Source organism: Paralichthys olivaceus, chromosome 20, assembly GCF_024713975.1.
Source record: "Paralichthys olivaceus isolate ysfri-2021 chromosome 20, ASM2471397v2, whole genome shotgun sequence".
NCBI classification, from domain to species: Eukaryota; Metazoa; Chordata; class Actinopteri; order Pleuronectiformes; family Paralichthyidae; genus Paralichthys; species Paralichthys olivaceus.
Genome location: NC_091112.1, coordinates 4,140,108 through 4,162,781, shown reverse-complemented (window position 1 = coordinate 4,162,781; position 22,674 = coordinate 4,140,108). Strand labels below are relative to the sequence as shown.

The 22,674-nt window shown below is 44.7% G+C and overlaps 2 protein-coding genes across 5 annotated transcripts; both read right to left on the bottom strand.

Annotated features, from left to right (window-relative positions):
* Positions 1-96: 96 nt before the first annotated feature.
* cldn35 (claudin 35) lies at positions 97-1,488 on the bottom strand. Its single transcript, XM_020112037.2, has one exon. The coding sequence runs from the start codon at positions 931-933 to the stop codon at positions 244-246; it is 690 nt and encodes a 229-aa protein (XP_019967596.1). The 5' UTR covers positions 934-1,488; the 3' UTR covers positions 97-243.
* Positions 1,489-4,428: 2,940 nt separating this feature from the next.
* Positions 4,429-22,581, bottom strand: ago4 (argonaute RISC component 4). Of its 4 annotated transcripts, none has more exons than XM_069515968.1 (19): positions 22,374-22,581; positions 16,985-17,156; positions 16,679-16,799; positions 15,890-16,071; positions 14,978-15,114; positions 14,016-14,168; positions 13,359-13,446; positions 13,048-13,195; positions 12,803-12,922; positions 12,434-12,595; positions 10,278-10,426; positions 9,878-10,062; positions 9,575-9,734; positions 9,102-9,282; positions 8,737-8,880; positions 8,501-8,635; positions 8,316-8,417; positions 7,736-7,935; positions 4,429-7,590 (listed from the first exon to the last, which is right to left on the bottom strand). In XM_069515968.1, the coding sequence occupies exons 1-19, from the start codon at positions 22,390-22,392 to the stop codon at positions 7,482-7,484; spliced, it is 2,667 nt and encodes an 888-aa protein (XP_069372069.1). In that variant the 5' UTR covers positions 22,393-22,581; the 3' UTR covers positions 4,429-7,481. The 4 variants fall into 4 exon arrangements, with proteins under 4 accessions (XP_069372069.1, XP_069372070.1, XP_069372071.1 ...); XM_069515969.1 differs by having other exon boundaries at positions 10,278-10,411; XM_069515970.1 differs by having other exon boundaries at positions 14,034-14,168.
* Between the last annotated feature and the right edge of the window lie 93 nt (positions 22,582-22,674).

The following is a 22,674-nucleotide window of genomic DNA, read 5'->3' as shown; positions in this document are numbered from 1 at the left end:
ACTACAGATCACAGAGCAGTAAAAGTCAAACTTCACACAAACATGAATGTGTTTAAATACTGAAAGACGAGTTTAACAATACAAAGAGATAAACAAACGAAACAAAATATAAATTAAATATATGATAAATATATAGATCTCAATTTGTAGCTTAAAAGTCACAGACCTGAAACCTGGGACAGTAAGTTTGGGAAAGAACCAGAGATACAGTTTTTAACAGCATCATCTTCCCCCTCTCTCTTCCTATACGTACTCCTTCAGTGGTAGACTGTTGGATGTGATGGGTTTTGGGGGATCCGCCGCTGAAGCGGGTGAATTAGCAAAGCTCCGACCGATGTAACCTCTGCGGTATCTGCCGCTCCTCTCCATGAGGGGGCAGGTGCTGCTCAGCACGGCTCCACTGATCATGAGAATAACAGCAGACGCCCAGCCCAGGTAGATGGCCTGACCCAGCTCTCTCTTGTGCATCAAGGGCACGTTGGGGTTGTAGAAATCCTGGACCACGGTGTTGGCGGTCCAGGAGACGGGAATCAAAACGCACAGGCCCGTGAGAATGAAGAGAACCCCGCCCGAGAGCGCAATGCCGGCCTTGGCCCGTCGGTCGTCCCCAGCGCAGGTGGTGCACTTCATGCCGCAGCAGGACACGGTGCAGGACAGCCAGCCCATGAAGATGGCCAGGCACATGAGGGCGCGGGCCGCCTGGATGTCCGGCGGCAGCGCCAGCATGGAGTCGTATGTCTTGCACTGCATGTGACCAGTGGTCTGGTAGATGCAGTTCATCCAGATGCCCTCCCATTTGATCTCCGAGGTCAGGATGTTGCTGCCGATAAAGGCCGAGACCTTCCACTGGGGCAAGGCCGTGACGGCGATGGCCATGATCCAGCCGGTCACCGCGCAGGTGAAGCTGATCAGCTGCATGCCAGTGTTCACCATGATGACAACGACCTCCTTGTTGTCTCACAGCTTCTCCTGAGCGATCACCAATATCTTATCTGTTCTGTTTGTGGTGAGAGTTTGTTTTTGTCCTTCAGTTCTTCAAAGTCTCCAACTTGGATTTACTCGTCTTTCTATCGTCTGGCTTGTCCTCGTCTCTCAAGGTCCTCGCCCCGCTCTCACTTTGTCAGCATCCATATCCTTATCTTTTCCTTTTCCTGTTCAACATCTGCTCAATGTTTTCAGTTTCATGTCTGCTCAATTCTCGGGGTTATCCAGATGTAATCGCCGGCTTTCTCTCGAAAGTAGTCCGCCTTTTCAAAGGATGAGTCTCACACACTTTCCCCTTTTTCTTTCTGCTGCTGAGTTTGAGTCAATGCATTATTGAGTAGCCCATAGCTGTGCAGCCACCTGTGACAGCGGGCAGGAGCAGGGATCAATCAGACTTCACTTTCCAGGCCTTGTAGGCAAAAGATGGATCTCAGCCAAGCTCGATTTTTTGCTGTATGAAAGTGGTTCCTCTGCCGTCTTCTGTGGTTCAAACCCAGGGGGCCGTCTGTTGAGCTGCAGTGTATTTCAATGCCGCTCTCCTGGTTTGGTGTAGCCTTACCTACGTGGACCAGACAGATAAAACCTGATACTTGGATTCAAGGCCACTGATGCTGCTGAGTGTCTCCTGTCACAGACAGGTTGAAAACAGTGAAGCTTGGTTACACAGAATAAAAATCGTCCTGGCTTTGTTACCCCGAGTCGACGGAAATCCAATGTTTGGTCCTCACAGAATAAATAAAAGAGATAATCCACAGGAGATGAACAATCGGCCGCACAAGTCAATCAAAAACAGGGTTTTCTGGTGATTTATTTGAGGTTTCCAGAGGGAAACAACCAGCAGATCTCATCAGCAGACACCGCTGCTGCTGCCAGCTGAAGTGCGTCCTCAGTGACAATAAACACGCCGGGGTCCAAGCCTTGACGAGGCCACTTCAGACTTCAGCAGCCGCTCGGCTTCACCCTCCCCCCGGCCGCTTTCCTTTGGTATCCACACAGCCCAAATGGGTCAATCCTGTTCCAGCAAGAGCATAAATAACAAATCAGGGCAGAGTAGTGAGACTTCTGGGTAAACGGAGCATCATGTCCAGGCCTCCCATCTTCAGTACGGCTGGTGACAGTCAAACCTGGGAGAGCAACACTGAACCCCAGGAAACAAACACACAGGGATGCAGGAGGGAGGGGAGAGAGGGCAAAAAGAGGGTGAGACAACAAAAGGAGTGTGAGGTGGATGGAGCAGCGTCTGTAGGTGGATCAGTTCACACAAAGACAACATAGAGGGGCCTCGACAATGGGGATTACACCGTTTGTGTCGCTCCGTGCAGCACAAACTCACGCATATTTTAAAGGAGCTTTCACAAAAATTAGCTTTCATTTGCCCTTTTTGTCCGACGCAGCAGTGAAAAGGTGAAACAGCTTTGCAAAGTGGGGTCACGGTTCCTCCAACAATGAGGTCGACGAGCTGAAAATCCACAGGTTGGAGCTCAAAAAAGTCACACGTCATTGTGTCGTGACAAAACGCCGAATTTTGAAGCCTTTTGTGTTTGACCTTAAATATTTTTGATAGCAGAAATGGCAGGTTTATATACATCAGCTCATTCGTTGCAGTTATTCTGAATATCTTTGTAACAGCTGCAGGAGGAACAGACTTTGTGTAACAGGAGGTTGTGACAGCAGCTCTTTGTCTCCACATGCAGAAATGTCCTTTTTTCACCCAAGGCTGCTCCATCTGCATCACACTGAGCCGTGGTGGTGTTCCATTGTGCTGATGAATTAAATATCGAGGCATCAAGATCTCTGGCTCGGGTTTCGTGTCTTCTGTAGCCTCCGCTCTCCTTGGCAACAGTGGCCATGGCAACCAGCGCAGGACACAGGAAACGGGAGAGAGGAGAGGGGACGATACACAAAAGGGAGGCAGAGGAAGGTGACACACTGTGGCGTCGCAGTGGTACTTCTGTTCATCCGCAAAGATAAAACAATTGACCTCCTTTAATAGAATAGAAATAAAAAATCTTTTATCAAATTAAACATGTTAATAGAATTGAATAATGATTTCTCTTCTATCAGTTTGTGTTTATTTATGTTAAAATTTGTCCACAACCCCTGGTGATGTATTAACATTTATGTTAGTTTGTGTGAACTATATATTGCTTTGCGTATTTTTAATAAAGATTATTTAAGGAAAACTAAAGAAAAACACAGGTATGCATGCAGAAAGACAATTCTTAAATAAATAAATATTTGTATTAGTAGTCTGGAAATTAATCTGAATATCTTGATATTATGTAATTACGTCGTCACTGATCATTTTGTTGTCGTTTTCCCGTAACTGAATCCAGCGTGGTGTTAATTGGTCAATAGCGAGGACACAAAAACTTTGTTTCAGGCATAAAATACCAATTTATTACTTTGCACATAAACACAAGAATTCCCTGCAGGCTAAAAAATTATTTGAACATGTCACATAATAGCAATAACAGTAAGTGAATGGCCCTCTGCTGGCGGGTGGAGCTAAGACATGCCCCACCCCCTCACAAACGGTTAGAAAGCGGTTGTGTTCATTCACAGGATCGGAACGCTCCATTCACAGAATTGGAATGTTCCAATTCTACCCCGGTTCTATTGCTATTAGACGATCACACACAGCTTCAGAGACCACTAGCAGAAAAAAAAAAAAGATACAGAGCAGAAACTATAACAAACCCCGAAACAAAAAAAAGAAACCGAAGAGGAAATAATAAAATAAAATTAAAATACACGATACACAATGTCAAATTACAAATCTGTTAAGATATAACAATATATCAAAGGTAGAGGAATTTAAAAAATAATTCATGCTCTCTTTCTACTGGGGCACAGAAAGAATTGTGGGTATACTTTTAAAAAGGTTAAAAAGAGGTAATCCTGCTCCGTCGATGCTATGGGGACCCCTTCACAAAGAGGAAGTGCGTTTGTAAGGAGTCTGCAGAGTTGCCATGGAGACAGGAGAGTGCCCCCCTCCCATCAAAAGGCGTGGCCACAGGTACAAACCAGGAACGAGGAGACAACACTCGCTACGGTAACCTGGCGGAGAGGAGAGGGGGGGGGTTCGGCTCTTTAACGCGTCCACGATTGAAGAAAGTACCTCGTTTGAATTTGAACACAACGCAAAGAGCCAGACGCCCCCCCCCCCCCCGCCTCTGAAAACAGCTTGTACCTCACAAATTACTGACATTTGTGTAGGAATCTTTAAAATACATCTTAGAGAGACTGGACAAATATTGCTAGCCTAAAATAGTCCCACTAAGTTGATAAAACATTTACCCAAAAAGAAAAAGAATTTATATTTTTTCCTTTGTCATAATAAATATGATTCCAAAAAAGATTTTTTTTAGTTTTTATATTTAAAAAAAAAAAAAAAAAAGAGGACAATACTCTGGCATGCAGGCGAGCAAAGTCTAAATTTAGTTGCTTTAAAGAAAATCGTCTAAAGCCTACAGAACTATTCCACCAAATGCACATTCCCACTGATTGATACAAGCAAATAAAATAAACACAAATAAAAAAATATATAAGTACAGAGACACAATAGCGTAAAAACTAGACCAACAACCACAATGAGCAGAATTATAGCTTTGTTTTTCCACATTTGAAAACTAGAACTGGGTTAATATTGCTTCGCAATGTCATGTTACAAAACTGGGAGTGATCATTTATCTGACGGGAGTTCAACGATCAAATATTGTGATTAAAAACGTCAAATTGTTCCCTATTAGAGATGCCAGATGAATATTCTGTCACAGCCCACATGGCTCGGTAAAACTAGTGCACGTTTTAAAAACTGATCAGCCAACACTTATTGCAAGCAGTGCCTGGACAACACCCTCACAACCCCCCCACCACCAGCCCAGCTCTGTACCTCCTCTCCTCACTGATGCCAGCGCCCACGCCTTCAACAGGCAGGTGCTCAAACTCATTCATAGTAAACCTGCTGCTTTACGGGTGGTTTATTACAAAAGAGTTTTCACTGAGCTGTGCCCCCCTGAGGAGGCGTGCGCGCCGACTATTTCTTAAAAAACCTACATCTTCATCTGATCCGCAAAAACCACAGGGGGCGCAACTTCTGCAGCAGTCACCGTGCCAACGTCACCATATTTCTCTCCATGGTAACAGGGGGTCCAAGGGCAGTGCTAATGCTTATTGTCAATTCATTTAATCCAGTGTTAAAAATGCATAAAAACAGGAAACAAACACTGCTAAATAGTAGAGACTTTTAAGATGGGTATACTTCAAATACACACAAGAGTAATATAAATCTTTTTTTTTTTTTTAAAAAGCCTACAAATTCAACTCATTGCCTATCACAAACCGCTTTTAAACAAATCCCCACACGATCCCCGATTGTCTCCATCCATCGGATCAAAAACCAACCGTTACCAGCCGGGTGATGCACGAGGCGGCAGATCTCTTTAACCTGTTGGAGTGCTACACTTAAAATACCTTGAATCTGCCGCTAACTGTTACTCGCGTCAGAATCTACAGAGGAAGCTGGATTTCATCCGTCCTGGGGCCAACGTCTTCTCACCATTAGCCAGAATGCTTAAAAGAAAAAAAAAAATTCCAACCCAAAGCTCTACTCCTTAAAACCTGCAGCCCGACAACCGAAGTCTATTCCTGAAGTCGCTCTAGTAACTATATAACTGGCTTTGCTGCCATCCTTAAAATTTCATCACAATAGTAACAACATTGACAACAACGATAACAACAACAACATCAATGGTAAACTACTAATTCTAAACAGTTTTTTTTAAGATAACCACAAAACATCTTATATTAAACTTTTACAAATCTGCTTTGTTGATTCATATGTATAAATGCATAAAGGTAAGAGAGATTGAGAGTGCCCTCTGTTGCTTGCCTAGCGTCCCGGGTCAGTGCAATGAGTTGGCCAGTATTAGCAAAGGAGACCTCGAAAAAAATAATAATAAATGTTGGTTTCCGGCCCTTAAAACTACTATTAGAAAAAAAAAAAAAAAGAAGAAAAGCAACGTCCAGCAATGTCATCATATAATCTTTCAGGTAATCAGGTCCAAGGAAAAGTAAGATCCTGCTCTTCATACAGAAAGCAAGGCTGATAAAAACCACACTCACTGTGTCTAATGCTTTCGGCCATTCAACCGGGTCCCATTGCTGAGCCGGTCCCAGGCCAGACCCACAGTTACTCCTGCTACACGTCACACCTGCCTTCACTTCCTGCTCGAAATGGATTAAGCTACGTGGTTTTGATCTGGGACTCAATGATGTTTCGAGGCACAAAAGGAGAAGCCGGCGCCCAAAGATGCGACTCGTCTGTGCATCATCAGCAGCAGGCGAAAACACACGCGCGCATGTTCAGTAACTCAAAACATTTCAAATTAAGAAGTGACGCAGGTCTTGATAGAAATACCCACCACCAGCCTCTGCTGAGCCAGTTTACGTCATATGTCTCAAAGTTTCTCTAGAGATGTAAATATATGCTTATTTGTACTGTATGTGTGAATATAAAAACAACAAATCTGAGGCATTTACAGCAGTTATCTCCTTGATTTCCCTTTACAATTCAGTGGCCTGCCATGAAACACATGCACACACAAACACACTCTCATACAGCAGTACATGTATATATACAGAGATGCGCACACACACGCACACACACACACACAGACAGGTACACACACAAACACACACCTTTGCGTATTCTTTGCCAAGATGGGAGGAAAGTAATAATGGGCATGGACACCCTGGTCACCTCGCTTGTAAAAGACCGTTGAGGAGAAAAAGTTAAAACACACGCTCATAAAAAGGAAAAATATATATATGTGTATATATATATATCATTCTCAAAAGGTCGACTCCCCTCCATCTCTTTTCATGTCCCTCCCCACGACCCAATAAACCCAAGACCTTGTGACAGATTTTGCCCAAAGGGGCTTTGAGGTAAAAGTAGATAAGAGTCCTGCTTAGCTGGGAGAGCTGAAGAGCTGCGCTGACACAGATGGTGCCAGTCCACTCCCCCGCTCAGTGTATCTTACAAACGCAAGAGTGCAGACATTCAAATAGAAAAAACAAAAACAAACAAAAAGAAATAATGGCTCAACTTGTAGGTGTGGATGGTTTGTTTTTGTTTTTTCTTGTTTTTTTTTGTTTTTTTCCTTTCGTGCACTGTGAAGCCTCTCTCGGGGGGGGGGGTTCACAGTGCTGGATTGCTGGTTAGTAAGGCGACTCGGTTTGGGAACGCTGGTTGGAGATTGTTCCGTGAAACAGAAACCGCTGCGACGTTGAGACGCAGCAGATTCTCCCGTCCAAGAGTCGCTTTGGTGCAGATTCAGAAAAAATGTAGAGTGACTATGAAGAGAGGGAGACGGATTACATGGAGAGAGAGAGAGAGATGGGAAAGGAAGAGAGAGACTGGCAAATAAGAGATATAAAGAGAGGAGAAAAAGGGGGAATCTGCGGGTGGACTGGCTGACGTGCTCGATAGCTCAGGCGAAGTACATGGTGTGCTGGGTGTCATAGTGGATCTGAACAGCCTTGGCCAGTGCCTGGGGGTCTCGGCCGTTACTCTGGCCCGACACGTGGCTGCCTTCGGCGCTGCAACACAGAGAAAGGCGGGGTTTACTGTGACGCCTTCAGGAATTATATTTTCATCACAAAAACCGCAGGAAATGAAATTTAGAGGGGTGAAAACAAGAATCGGAAGCTGTGTCCAGTTCGGAAAGTGGAAACTTTTTGTTACCTGTCATGGTCTTTGTCCACCAGGTGGTAGCGAGCTCGAAAAGCCACCAGCCTGGCGTAGTAGGCCGGTGCTGGGATGGAGACTGAGCGGGTGCAGCGGACGTAAGTGTGGCACAGCTGGTAGGTGAGGAGCTGCAGCTCGTCGGCCGTGAAACAGTTGTCATCCCACAGGACGTGGTAGTGGGAGGGACGGCTGGTTCCCTGGGGAAGCACAGAACAAAATATGTAAATACTGCGACGATAATTAATGTCATGTGAAAAGAGCCTGTTTGCTCTAATCTTTACAGCCATCTTCAAAACTTATGAAGGGGACAATTGTTTGATACTGAAAGCGAGTTTGTAGACGCTTTCTATCTGGTGGGTCGAAGAAGAATCCGAATCATGCCGTTTATTCTCATTAAGCATCATTACTGCAGTAACCACAGAGTGAAATTGCCATTTTGAGGACAATTCATCGACCGTAATTCATATTTTAATTGCGTGTAAATGTGCAAAATCCCTGCACCACTCCAGAGCTGGAACGGTGCAAGAATCTAAATTCTTTAGAGTGCAGTTTATGTCAGGTCATCTGTAAAAGTCACCTGAATCCCAGCGTGGCTGCACAGGTAGAAGTCAAACTCGGACGGGTGCGTGATGGTACTGTCCACTGTGGTGCCGGCCGGGACATTACCGCTCTTCCCAACCTGCAGGGGGGAACAATCCGTGAGATCATAGTTGTAGGAAAAACACAATATCACACGTGATGGCAGAAATAAACCTCACTGACCCTCTCGGCTTTGTCGGAGCAGAAGAGACGAGTGTGGTGACGCTTCTGGACCACGATGTAGGTAATGCCCGGCCGATAATCCTCCTCCAGACTGATGCAGGCCTTACGGATGGCTATCAGCTCTGGCCACGCCACCTGAAAACACATCCAAACAGGATTTGCTCAACCAAACTGTCAAATACAAGAAAAGAGTAAAAGATAAGCGGGGAAACAGAAAAATGCGGCCAGCCTCTCACCTGTTTCATCTGTCCCTCAGACACGCCGCCACGGTAATAGATGATGCGTGTGGGCTTGAAGCGCGTGGACTTGTAGAACTGGATGAGCAGCTCACGCACCATGTTGGTCAAATCTTGAATTACCTCCTGACTGAAGAGCTGCTCCTGGAGAGACAAAGGAGGAGAGGGGGGGGTTAACAGTTAACAAAAACACAGAATTCATCTTAACAGAAAAGTGAACAATAATTTACTTATGTAAAAGAAAAAGCTGCAATTCCTCACATTCACACATTTCTGTCAACTACCAAGCGAACTAGAACATGACCTCTTGTCGGAGGTAGTTACATTTTTTCATTCTGTTATGTTTGTAGTTTGTAAGTACGGACCGTTGTTACTTGGGATATGTCCTGTCGAGACGTCTGGACTCGCACCGTCGCACAGTATCTGCTGGGGTGTCCGTCCATGCTGCCCACCACTGCTGCGATGGACGGCTTCTTCCCATCGCCGGCTGGAGGATGTGTCACGTCAGCACCGAGGAAGATGACGGGCTGCTGGAACACAGAGGGCCTGAACCGAGAAAAGAAAAGAGCTTCACATTTCTTATTCAGAGTCTAAACCAAACACAATTCTGGAGAAAGACTGAAATGTCATTATACTCTCAAAAAGAAACTGCAAAATTTATATGACAATTATGCAGATTTTTTTTTTACTTCCAACTCAGATTGCTCTTTCCCACATGATTACCAGCAAACCATTTGTATTCAGAAAGCATCCAACAACCAATCTCTCATCTAAAGCCAAGACACATTCCAGAATCCCATCTGCCCAGCGACAAAGAGATGACAAAATCCATGCTGACCTCTGATGAGGCACCAGGACGTTGTTGATGCCTCCCAGCTTGGCGTTGATTTTGAGGCAGAGGTTGGAGAGGGTCTGGGGGGACGTCTTCACTACGTTCTTCACCTGGACGCACTGGGTGGCCATGCCGAGGAGGGTGTCTCCCACACGCTTGACCTCAGCTGCAGATAGAATAGTGGATCACAAAGATCAATATCTTGTCATTTTAAAACTGTTAAAAGGTTAATATTGAAAAACAAACATGCAGCCCTGTTTCCTTATCTCATTCACTGAAATGTAAACTTGTGAAATTTTAACTTTTTACCATAGACGGGGGTTTTGCCAGGCAGAATGACCACAATCAGCTGCAGACCAACGTAAGACATTTTGAGGTGTTTGAACATGGGCTCCACGCTGTCAGCTCCTTGGGCGTATTTACAGAAACATGGCTGGCCTTGAATGGGCATCCCAGCATCCTTTGAGATCTTCCGAAGCTGGTCAGTGAAGCTCCTACAGGAAATCAGCAACAAACATCAGAAATCAGAAGTACAAGCGTAAACAGAGACCGTCAGGTGACCGTTCATGTGCTTCTACTCTTTGTAGAAGTTGTCAGAGATGTACAAATATGGTATGGGGTGATGTGAAAACTTTTGTTTTACAGAATTAACAATGCAGAAAAGATGTGAATTTATGTTTAGTGTTTGAGAGTAAGGTCCAGGACTCACTTGAGCAGGTCCTCCCGACACTGTTTCTGAGGGGCGAAGCAGGCCACAGCCCACACCTTGATCTCGATGCCGGCGTAGAACTGCTTCCCCCTCATGTCCCACACGCCCTGGTTGGGCGTGGCCACGGTTTTGTTCTGTGGAGAGAGTCCCTACTCTCTTAGTCAACCCACCGCTTGAGTAAGCAATACAAAAGGTACAACACAGCCCGACCCACACTTTGATTTTCAGAGAAACCTGATGCATTAAAACCCCACCCAGCCCTAATGCACATTGCCAGACTTAAAGTATTCTACACATCTTGAGAGGCTCCAGACTGGTTTGATATATTCATACCAGTTTTACTATTTATGTTTTAAAGAGATTTGATAGGAAACACTTTTTTTTCTTCTTTCTTGTTTAAAGCTTTCGATCACTTTGCACAAAACATCAATTCCCCGCCAAACATTGTGAGGCTTGTTAATGCATCTACTCAAAGAGACCTCATTAAGCGAGTGCTCAGACTTTGAGATTGGTAGTGAATACAAATCCAAAGGGCAGTGGCTTTCAATTACGTTAACAAGATTTGCCAAAGACCATTAGGAGCTTTCATCCTCCAAGACAAGCGACAACAATGAACTACTTCAGAGGAGAATGCCAAGAAAAGTTAAGAGCTTCTTTGTCTTACTACAAGATACAAGAAAGATCGTCGAAAAACTGTTGAACATGGTTTCAGGATTTAAAACCACGTAAAAAATGATTGCAGGTTATTGTCATTTCCCATCTCACATGATGTGCATACAGTCGCACCAGGGAGAGTTCACCTCTGTTTTTTTTTGTGAACACTTTGATGCAGCTGTGTGCACACCAACATCAGGCCATTGAATAAAATGAAAGTGTTTCGTTTAATTCATACACAGCGATCACAGAAATGGGAAAAGCTTTCAGTCTACACTTAAAGGCATTACACTGGAAGCTGATTAGACTCGATATCCCAGCAGGCAAGTGGAGTAGGAAGAGAGAGACAGTTGTGAAGGGATCTTCTGTAAATTAACCAACGTACAGTTCAAGCAGCCATTATCTGGATTTCAGCCCAGGACTGGTGAATATGTTGGGTTTTTTTTCAAGCAACAACCTGCTTTAATTCTGAGGAACAATTTTAAATGAAGTTCAGAGCAGCAGCCAAAGACTGAGGCAACCTGCCCACAGGGATCATTAAAGTTTCATCTCCTCAGAATCATTGAACGCCGTCACCAAACAGAGACTTTTATTCCAGCCCCTGTAGTATTTATATTAACATATTAATTTTCAGATGGGAGATATAAAAAAAAAAAAATCGAATTCACTCCGCAGGCTTTGGTGAATATTTCAGACAGGTTTCACTTCCATGCTGGGTGACTACAAGTCTTATCATCCTCCTATTGGCAGCACATCCAGTTTTCCTCCCATACACACAATCCTTGAATCTCAATTCAGCCCCTCACATCTTACAAGCAGAGTGAGTCTGTATTTTTCCCCCCAAAAAAAAAAAATGCATCTTATTATAAAATTATGCTTCCCGCTGATGCAAACAATGAGGCCTTTCACAGCCACACAAAATATTTTTCCACTTCTCCTCTGCATGCACCATCCAGTTTGGATCTTTGAGAAAGGCTGATTTGAGATTCAGACGGTGAATCTCAGCAGTCTGCAGTTAAGCAGCTCCTCGTCTCATTTCCTTCAGCAATACAGACACGACTGAATGTGACAAGTGAAAAGCCAAGCCCTCATCTACTCGCACCGTGGTGCAATTTACATATTTACTAGCCGAGTCAATGAAGGGGAAGAGTGTTTAAAGTAAATGCACACACTGAACAGACTGCTGAGCTTCACCACAGGATTATGAAGAGTGAAAGTTCCAGATCGCAGGAGCTCAATACCGCATCTAGTCACCGCCTGAGTTGATTGCATCAATTTAATTTCCAGTTAAACTCGCATGTAGTCTCTTTAAACAGACTCGACAGGCGAGGGACAAGATTTTTGGACAGTAATTTCACATTAGAAGAAGACAGAATATTGGCCCCGGCATCTGATGTCTACACCGGAGGACCCAAAAAATCTATTAGCGACCCCTGCATACCTGGATCTTCCCCCATGCCCCCCCCCCCACGCCTCGAGTGCAGCCCCTGCCCAGTACTCACCCTGCCGCAGTCCCGTCCTGTGTCTGTACTCACTCGGCCCCCATACTGTAGCATGGGCGCTGGGAGAACACGCCCTGTTACTTCTGTCATGTCATTGTGCACGACAATGCCAAATTCTTTCAGGTAAGGGTCCGGGCCCCCGACCATGCTGTTGCTTTTGACCTGGGAGAGGATGAGGAGGAGAAAAGGATTAACCCGATTGAGGAAGAGAAGGACACAGTTTATTCTTCCAGGTTTTCTCTCTTATTCAGCATTTTACAGAAGCAGCTGTTCAAAGCAGCAAGTAAAGCTTAAAATTTAAATTTCACCGTATGTTAGCTACTCTACCTGCATTTTGTACTCATACCCCAAGGGGGACAGTGCACTCACCAGTCTGCTGATCTCTTCCTGTCTGTCGGGGGCTGAGCGAGCTGTAGCTTTAATCATGGTGGATGTCTGGTTGTCTGTGAGTTTCTTGATACAGCGCTGGCCTGCTACGATGTTGCAGACCTACAGGAGCAGGGAAAATACTTTACTCAAACTGAATCAATCGAGTAAGAGGAACAAAGGCAGGAAATTAAACAACAGGGAAAGGTCACTGTTGCAGATGAAAAATAAATCCCAAGTATTCTCACCTCCAGGGGGAGATAGGTGTGCTTCTGTTCCTGCCCGACTTGCAGACAGGGTAAATGTGGATACTTGAGCTGAAGATTGTACTTCTGCTTGAAATACTGGGCTACTGTGCACTCCATGGCTTGGCCGTTCTCAAGCTGTAAGGGGAACCTGTGGATAAAGGGAAAGGTGAAGACACCAAAGGAAAATTGAAAGTTGCATTGCTTGCATGTTCAGGAGGCCTCACAGTGTTGTGACTTCTTCTCTACATACGGTGTCGCTTTGCATAGTGTATGAAGTTGAACAAACTGATGAGAGTAGGAGCAGCGCTTACGTTTGGTGGCTGGCAGGTCTGCGTGTGACATTGCACACTCGATACTTCCTCTTCATCTGACCACAATGTGTGACCTCAACTTTCAAACCTTTTTCAAAACACAAAAGAAACAAGACGCAGTTAAACAAAATGAAGAAGAAAGGAGCAAGACATTTCCCTCCACCCCACCAACTGCCATTTTAAATATTTAGATGCATTTAAATTTAGCTGTTCTACTCTTCTTGTTCCTCCACTGGATTTTTAGGCCACGGTGAAGATTAATGCTGACAGGGCAGCCAGATGTGAAGAGGGATCTTTCCAGCTCTCTGCAGTTTCCTTGCACACAATTGTCATAACTACATAAAACAAGCTACAAGGAGGAAGGAGAGAGTTTCTGAGAGTCTACAGCAGAAAATATGCAGCTGAAATTCCAATGTCTGGCTTTAAAATTACATCAAATCTGAATATGATTATGCATAAGGAGCGGATGTAGTTTAAGTTTTTACAAATTGCATAAAAAAACATGCCTATTCTTGCAGCCTCACACCTACATGTAATCTCTGGGGTGAACTGAATACACACTGCATGGGTCATACATGTTGTGTGTTTTATGTGTGCATGTTAATTCTAACCCTACTCTGATAAATTCAAAGCATGCACACATTATTTGGACTTTACCTGGCAACTGCCGCTCACCTCTAATTTCCTTGGTGAATTTGACGCGCTGCGAGTCTGTCAGTGGTTTGGTCTGTTCGTTGATGTTCTGTATATCCAGCACCTCGCACATGAACTCTATGACAGGCTGAGCACGGTAGAAAGCAGTGGCTGACACTGTAAAAAAAGAAAAAAAGAGAGAGAGAGAGAGAGAGAGAGAGATAAGGCATTATTTATCAAGCAGTGTCATAAATTAATAAACACAACTGAAACAAAAAGAAGTCCAGGTTGGTTTATATCACAGGCCGAGTCTGGAGCCTCGGGGAGGGGGGGGGGGGGAGTCGCAGCAGTAACATTAAAAATGGGCTTTCAAGCTCCTTCCATGCTCCTGTCATAAGGATGGTCCTCATCTCGACTGCTGGACATCTTTCAATTGGTCTGACTCTTCAATATACAACCAAACGTTATGTTTATTAACTCAACAATCACAGTCCTGAGTTTGTTGAATATTTGATATGACGAAAGATCCTTTCTTCAGAGCGGACATCTCTACCTTCAATATCACTGTATATTTCATTCCAATGATCATGGAGTAAAACAGGTGGAATGTGCTTGTACGTATTTCACAGATCGATTACCGAATCACACTGCATTGAGTTGCGGCAAAGGTTGAACCAGGTTTTTTTGCACAACGAACCCACATCTGTTGGTTTTTGCCACTTGAAAGCTGCTCTTATTTTCATCAGTGCAGCTGCACAGTGGCAAATCTCTCCAACTTAAACCCACAACAGTTAATTGTGGTCACATGTTCCCCACAAACATTACAGGATAAATTCACTTCTATTAATCTGACTGCTGCATTCCTTTTTTGAAACATCATATCACTTAACCCCTAAATAACCAGATCAAATCACTGGGTTGAGCTTCAGACCAAATTTAAAAATCACCCACAGCTCTGAAGCAGATCATTTCCATTCAGGTCTTACCATCGATGTTGAGCATCATGTTCCACATGGCAGGACGGACGGACTGATGGAAACCAAACCACACCTCCCTGCCCCCACCAAGAGGATGGTAATAACCCTCCGGAGGGGAGAAAAACGAACGCCCCACTGGAGTGTACCTGTGTGAACCAACACAGAAGATAAATCAAAGATACGATCATCAAACACACAACTTTATTTCAACAAAACCAATATATAGATATTTGTGTGTTGTAGGAAGCCTCTCAGTTGAGATTTCTTTTAAATCCCAGTCTGTTAAAATCAATCACAGTAGACTGACAAACAGCTGGAGACAGACTCACATGACCCAAGACTATAAAATATAAATGTGGTTGAACGGCCTAAAGTAAAGAATATTCTGAGTGAAATGAATTATGAACGAAATGACCTGAATAATTTCTGTGTATGTTGACACGTGTAGAATGTCAAATGTTTGCAAAACAAAATGAAAAAGATATCAAATCTAATAAATGTGTTGAGTAGTTGGTTCGTGTGCACACACACAATAAGGTGAATGTCAATATCAGATTAAAATAGAATATTAGAGTATCTCATAACGCAGGAGTGTGTCGAGTAAATCTGGCGTGTAAGCTAAATTCAAGTCAAGACGTTAGATTTACAATTGGATTCAATGTGTCAGACAAGCAGTGTATTAGTTTTATAAAAGCTGAAATAACCCAGAGTCAATCCCATGAAAATATATTCATAGAACTGTAAAGAACAATGGAAAGATGAATCCATAAATCGGTCCATAGTAGATTTAGATTGTATTTGTTCAGGGAGATGCATGACGGCAGGAAATTAAAGCAATACGGTCAAATTAAAGCTGAAAAGCAATAACTCTCTGTGGCGAATGTGGCTCGTGATGCAGCGGAGACGGATGAGCAACGGTACCTCATGGAAGGCAGATGCCGCGTGATGACATCCAGAGCCTGAACAGAGTCCTCGGGGACCTCGTTGAGGTGGCCCGACAACGCATCCAGCAGCATCTGGAGACTGACCACGGACACCCACTGCAGGGACACCTTGAACGTCTGATCTTTCCCCTCGCCGGGCAGGGTCACCTCCAGATCCACCTGAGGACGGAGAGAGAGGGTGGGCGGGGGGGGGGGGGGGACGAAGGGAAGTGAGGCAAACAAAGGACGAGTGGGGAGAAATTGATTCGTTGATGGACAGAGATAAGTAAGAAATACCCCAGAGCAAAGCAGTCTGAAAAAAAGAGCAACACCAAAGAATCCTTGGTGAATCGATTTGTCTTTGAAACGACAAACGAGGAGGCAGAATTAATTTGTACACAGAGTCAACAGGTGTAAACAAGCAGAGAAAATATACTTCATTCTGTTTATGAGAAAAAGCAAATTACAGATTTTTGCGGGGGGGGGGGGGGGTATGTGTGTGTGTGTGTGTGTGTGTGTGTTTGTTTCTTCTTTTAGAAGTCTCACATTCTTCTTATCTGGAATTCAAGCTGGCAACTTTCCACTGACTAATTTACATAAATCAAGACTGCCTGCTCGAGCTAATCCACTGAACCACTTTACAAACCTTTCACTGAACAAATCATTTGGTTTAAATCCAAACACTTTCGCTCTTTGAATTCCTCCGAGCCGACAGATTTCTCTTCCTCACATGAATTAGTCTGTGTTTGGGACACAAGGGGAGGGTTCACGTGTTTAAGATACCAACCCTGTCTCTTCCTATTGGCAGTGGATGTGCTGTGTACATGTTCCTCTTCCCATCGTATCCAGGCTGCCGGTCTCCAAAGATCTGCATCTTGAAGTGCCGCACCATTGTGTCCACCACCTCCCTAGAAGGCAGAGATACGCACACACATACCGGTGAGGCAATATTTCTATAAACAAAAACTTCTTGCACCAGAGAGTTTCTTCCCAAGTAGCCTGAGATTATGACAGATACAGATGCAATTGACCTTTCAAAATGATAAGAGACGAGAGAGAAGAGAAATTTAGCTAAAAAGTTTAAGGTTTTTACCTGTTGACCCTCCGAGGCCGTTTCTCAGGCTTGATGTCGATATCATAGTGATAGACATCAATCTTGGGAATCTGCACCTGGAAGTGGTTGGCAAGGAGCCGGATGGGTTTCCCCACCGTGCCGAGGCCGGGACGCCGCGGAGGCTGAAACAGAGAGGGAGGGGCTGGTGGGCCTGCAGAGAACGGAGAGAAAAGTGGTTTTCTTTTAATAAGCAGTGACACACCGAACAATCCTCTGCATGACACTGTTGGCTTAAACTGACCCTGCAACTAATACATGTCAACACTTTCACTCTCTTGAGTTTAAATGGTGAATACACACACAAAGTCTTTTATCAGTTTTACATCACATGTTAGAGACACTGCTGAACCCTCACATGGACAAGTTGCGGAACTTGTCCCGAGTTGCTAAACATGTGTATTCTCACATAGAGCCACTCTGGAGATGTTCAGGCAAACGTGCGGACATCAGTGCATGGCTGAAAGCAGCATTCGTTTTGTATTCTAATAAGGGTGGTGGGAGCGAGGACGCATTCATCTCTTCATTAAATGTCAAATTTGAAGGATGAATGTGCGGCAGACGCCAAGCTTGTTGCAAACCATCTCATCAGTGACACCTGCTTGAATGCACTGAAATGGCCTCGCATGTATACGCTTTGACTGATGTGCCACTGTGGCGCCTGACCTATGTGGGTCAACAAGGGGCTGGCGAAACAATGACAACAATTATCCTTCGGCCCGCCCCCAGCTCCACCCAAATACACAGGGCTCCCACCCCTCACGCCGAGAGACAAAGGGCGAGATCCTCTCAGACAGACAGCAGCAGGGCCATATGGAGGGGAGCCACGCGGAGGGTCTGGGATTACCGTTAAGAAGTGCACGCCACACACACGCATCCCATACACTTAACATATACTATGTGTTCGTGTATGTAGGCAGGTGTGATACCTGTGAATCCTACACTGCTGCATTAGTAGCTGCAGGCAATGAAGATGCATTACGCCTGAAACGCTTTACTTACTCACAGCACATATGCACTTTAGACCTGAGGCCGCTCTTAGTGAAGAAAACCTGATAATAAATAATCAATCACATATATTAATGTAACGCGTTTAAATAAACGAAGGGAGGAAGCACAGATGTTGGTCAAATCTGCTAAATGCTCAAAGAGGACTCACACAGTAGCTCTTTGTGCTTTGAGTCGGGACTAAAAGAGAACAGAAATCACACCCAAAACAAAAATAAAAACAGAAAAACAAAGTTAAAATAATATTTTCTTGGTGGTATTGAAGGAGGGGGAGGAGGCTGCTCAATGCTATTGTCAACTGACGGCAGAGAGACTGCAGGGGTCCTCCTGAACTCCATGCACCCGCACGCTCCAGTTAGCAAGTGAAGCGCAAGAACACAGACAATCGGGACCCTCCCCATCACTTCCTGAGAACACGCTTCCCAACATGCCCTCATGTAGCCTGGGCCCCAAATCACCCCCGCCCCCGACTGCCCACGCCTCCTTCTCCCACTCCTCCTTCCTCTGTCACACAAACAAACCATCAGCTTGATTTTAACATCGTTCCGCTTCACGACACAGTCCCACGTGAGAAAACATTTGTTGCATGTGTGCTGTTTTTTGTCACAACTTAAAATCTTCAGATGATTCGCTCGACTTTGTTCTACTCGCCTTGATACTGATGGCAACACAAGTTTCTCCTCACTGTGCTGCAGCCTGGCAAAGCTTCACGTTGCATCATGTGTCACAGGCACGATACAACATTTCAAGGGAACTAAAGTTAAACAGTAAATGAGGAACATTTATTCTTCCCTCCATTTTTGGGGTGCTTTGCGTCAATAGTGGGCGTGGAAAGACTCTGGTAAATTCAATTTAAGACTGTGACACCTTCTCAGTTATTTTTGGAGGAGGCAACACGCAATGCTTTTTTTAAGACTTTAATATCTGAACATGCATTTCTATTTCTTCTGCTCACTGGGTGCATGCAGGTACAACAGAAAGGCTTTTACACTGCGTGTGAGTGTGTGTGAAGCTCAGTGAGTCCGAGGTCATCCTCTTCCACTTTCACCAAAAACAGACCTGTACCTAAATATAGCCTCCTCAGCTGCCACGCTACCACGTTTAGAAACGCCAGAACCCATCCTTACTCTGCAACTCCTCCATTTCACCCCCCATCAACACAGACACACCCAACTCTGACTTCCTCATTATCAATTAATTACGGTACTTAATCATCAAGTCTAGAAAACTTAAAAGCTCCTCAGTGAAAAGCAGTTGGGAAGCTGGAGATGGTAAATGATTGATAAAATAAACTGAAATTATTACTTTGATTATCTAACAGTTGCTGATTAACTTTCTGTCTGTGAGTTTTTAAATCAGCCTGTTACAGCTCTGAACGTGTTTGTAACTTGAACCACTCTTCTTTAAAAAGGGTTGTTTACATGCACAACCGATAGCAACAAGAAAAATTAAGAAAAATAAAATGTCAACCTCAACTTCCCAGAGACCAATGTTGGCATATTCAACACATAACATTTAAATCATATATTATTTGTGTCCACTGACTTATTGATTCATCCTCTCAGATCTGACCTGATGACGTCAAAACAAATTCGAGCAGCTCTGGATAAAAATGCATTTTTTTGTGTTTTTAAACACAACTTTAGCAGCCATGTCCTACTCTTGAAACAGAGCTAGGTGTAACACAAGACACGCTGCAGACTCAACAACTGTGGCATTTAAGTGTCTGTTTAGTCACTTCAAGGAAGTCCCAACTTGGAGTCTCAGAGGAAGTGAAATTAGCTTTTCCTGGTGAACAACAGACGTATGCAGCTCTGGATCCAACATGACCACTAACTGGCACGTTCAAGGAGCGATGCAAACACGGAACATCACCTGCCCGTCTCACTGCTCTGATTCTCCCTTCAAAAACCATCAAAGTGTGCACAATAAAGTCACATTCGCAGAGCGAGGTTTGCGGCTCGTGCTCCAACACTATGCGTGTCCCTGGTAACCACAGTGCGATGGAGCCGTGGGACAGCTGGGCTTAAGCTGAGCATGAGCGTGATGGCTCGGCCTGGTGATGAGTCAGATTTAACAGCACTGAGGTGAGAGCGCTGTGACGCCCACAACCTACAATCACCTGGATTCAAAAGGTACAACTGACCAGGTAGATGTGCAAAGAAAAGTTTATCTAACCATTCACAAAATGCAAATATACACCCAGCAGTGTAAATATGTAGATGTGTGACAGCTCAAATTTGGATTATCAACAGAAACTGAGGATGTTTCTTCTATTTTTCTCCTGGCTCTTGCCTTTTAGGACCAATTTTTCATGAAATTGAGTTGTATTTGTTTTGGGATCCTCGTGAATCTCTCACTTCCACTGAAAACGCTTCAACGTCAGTTGGCCTCCATCTATACGTTTCCTGTGAATCTGTATCCAAACACACTACTTTTTAACAGCTGGACCTCGCAAATGTGGAAACAAAAGAAAAAAGGCTGCTCTGTGAAATAACCACAACGCTGCTGCAAAAGCCCCCAATAATGACATGCTTCTTAAGAAATCTGCTAAAACTGAGCAGTTCTGTTGTTGAGCCGTTGCATGACAGGACATCCAGCTGTGGCGCAATGCAGCGCCACTCTCGTATACGACTTGGCTGCGACTACTTGGCCAATTTTAGAGGTGAAGTTTTATGATCTCATTTTAAGAGTGCGCCTCCTAATACAACTGCAACTCAAGTAGGATTTAGAGAATATTGAACATTACTTTGCAGAGTTGACCTTGAAAACAAGTTTTGTTCCTCTAATCTTACATTTATCAGACTTTAACTTTACGTTTGGACCTGTCAACTTCAACACGCTGACAAGTTTACATGAAAGTTTACCCATTCAAAGCTGTTTTCAAGCACAACTTGCTAAATGATCCACTTGCTTGCATCGCAAATCTGTTTGGCAACTGCATTTTTTTCGAAATTGGCCATAAAATTCATATTACTCATTACCAACCTATCATTAAGTGTTCATCATATTTGTGATATAAAAAAATCTGCAGCCACACAGGGTTGTAGACAATCATCAAATACAACTATTAAAAAAACATGTGCTCGCTGATAAAAATGGTAGAAAGTAAAAGTTTAATTTTGTTGTAGCTGCTGAGTTAAAACCACTAAGTCCTGCACTGATTGTGTCACACACACACCTGTGGATGGTTGGACATTATTGTTGCCCACAGCCTCAGATGCTGCAAAACTAAATTCCCTCCTTAAATAATACATCTTGGTTCTCCTCATGCCAACAGCATCTCTCGGGAGTCAGTGGGAGATGTGTGTGGACAAGCAAAAACACAAACAGCTTGTTCCCTGTTGCAAGAAGGCTCGAGTTATCCTGCAAGATGCATCCAGTTCACACAGGGAAAAAAAAAAAAAAAGGTTTTGCATGTGACAATTTAAAAACGCACTGCATGGATTGTTGTGCATCCTCTGCAGGGTTCATAGTTAGATCACTGCACCGCTGCAAAAAACAACAACAACAAAAAAACAACCAAGTGCCTTTGTTATCATATAGGAGATGAGTAATATGGAGCTGGGCTGCAGATCTGATCGATATAAAAGCTCCATCCCTCCCTGCTGCGCTCTCACGGGCGCATGGCTGCTGCCCAAGGAGAGGTGCGTGAAAACCAATGACAGCAACACCGTGTAAATTACGAATCACAGAAAAAAAATAAGGCTCCTCTGCCCATTCAACGCCACCAACATGTGTTGTGTTGGCATTCATCTTGTATTTCCACCCACCGCTGTCATCTTGGACGCGGGCAGAGACGCGCTGTTCCACACGGCGAGGGAGCGAAATCAAACGGTTTACGCAGGAACAAAAAAAAAAAAAAAACGGGATATTTCAAGAAATTTCGACGCCTCCTTTGTGGGGGTCGATTGTTGAAATGAGGTTGTGTAGGGGAGGAAATGACAGACACACACACACACGGTGGATAAACAACGTAAACACACACACACCGCGACGCGGAAGGAAGGAAGGTCCTTGTTAAATCCCCAGTCACACAATGCCAGCACCGACACGACGAGCCGTGGGAATTTAAACCGCGCAGACACGACTGGATGACGGGTAAAAACACCCGCTGTCCCCGCGTGGACGACAACCCCCTCCCTCCTTCGTAGTGAATACGCTCCCACGCACATTTGCACCCACCGCACACGGGCTGGGCCTCGGGTTTGTTTTCCCGTCAGCGCGTCGAGGCCTCGCTGCAGCCGCGGCCCCCAGTGAAGCGACGCATTGGCGCACACGCGCCCCGCACTCGGCGTCCCCTTGCCTCCGCCGCCGCCGCCGCCGCTCGGCTTCCCGTCTCTTATTTTCTTAAATCTCTTACCGGGTCCGAGGGCTTCCATGGCCGAGGCCTCTCTCTCCGTCTCTGTCCCGGCCTGACGGCTCCGTACCGACGCTGAAATTGGGGGCGGTATCGCGAAGCTTAAAGGGGCTAATTTAAGAAAAGGGAATAAAGATAGATGCGTGGACGACTGGACCGAGGAGCCGAACCACCGCCGCTGCTGCTTCTGGAGATTTGTAACTGCGCATGCGCCACCTACAGCCCGCAGTGCGCACGCGCAATTCCCCCCCGAGCGCACTGGCTGATCCAACTTTAATGATCCAGAGGAGGACACAGACATTTA

Bases quoted from the DNA above. Each gene is read 5' to 3' on its own strand.
- cldn35 (XM_020112037.2), bottom strand. From the start codon at position 933: ATGGTGAACACTGGCATGCAGCTGATCAGCTTCACCTGCGCGGTGACC.
- ago4 (XM_069515968.1), bottom strand. The intron at 10,427-12,433 runs GTGAGTACTGGG...CTAAGAGAGTAG, and splicing joins CAGGACGGGACTGCGGCAGG to GGACTCTCTCCACAGAACAA. The intron at 10,063-10,277 runs GTGAGTCCTGGA...GATTTCCTGTAG, and splicing joins TGTCGGGAGGACCTGCTCAA to GAGCTTCACTGACCAGCTTC.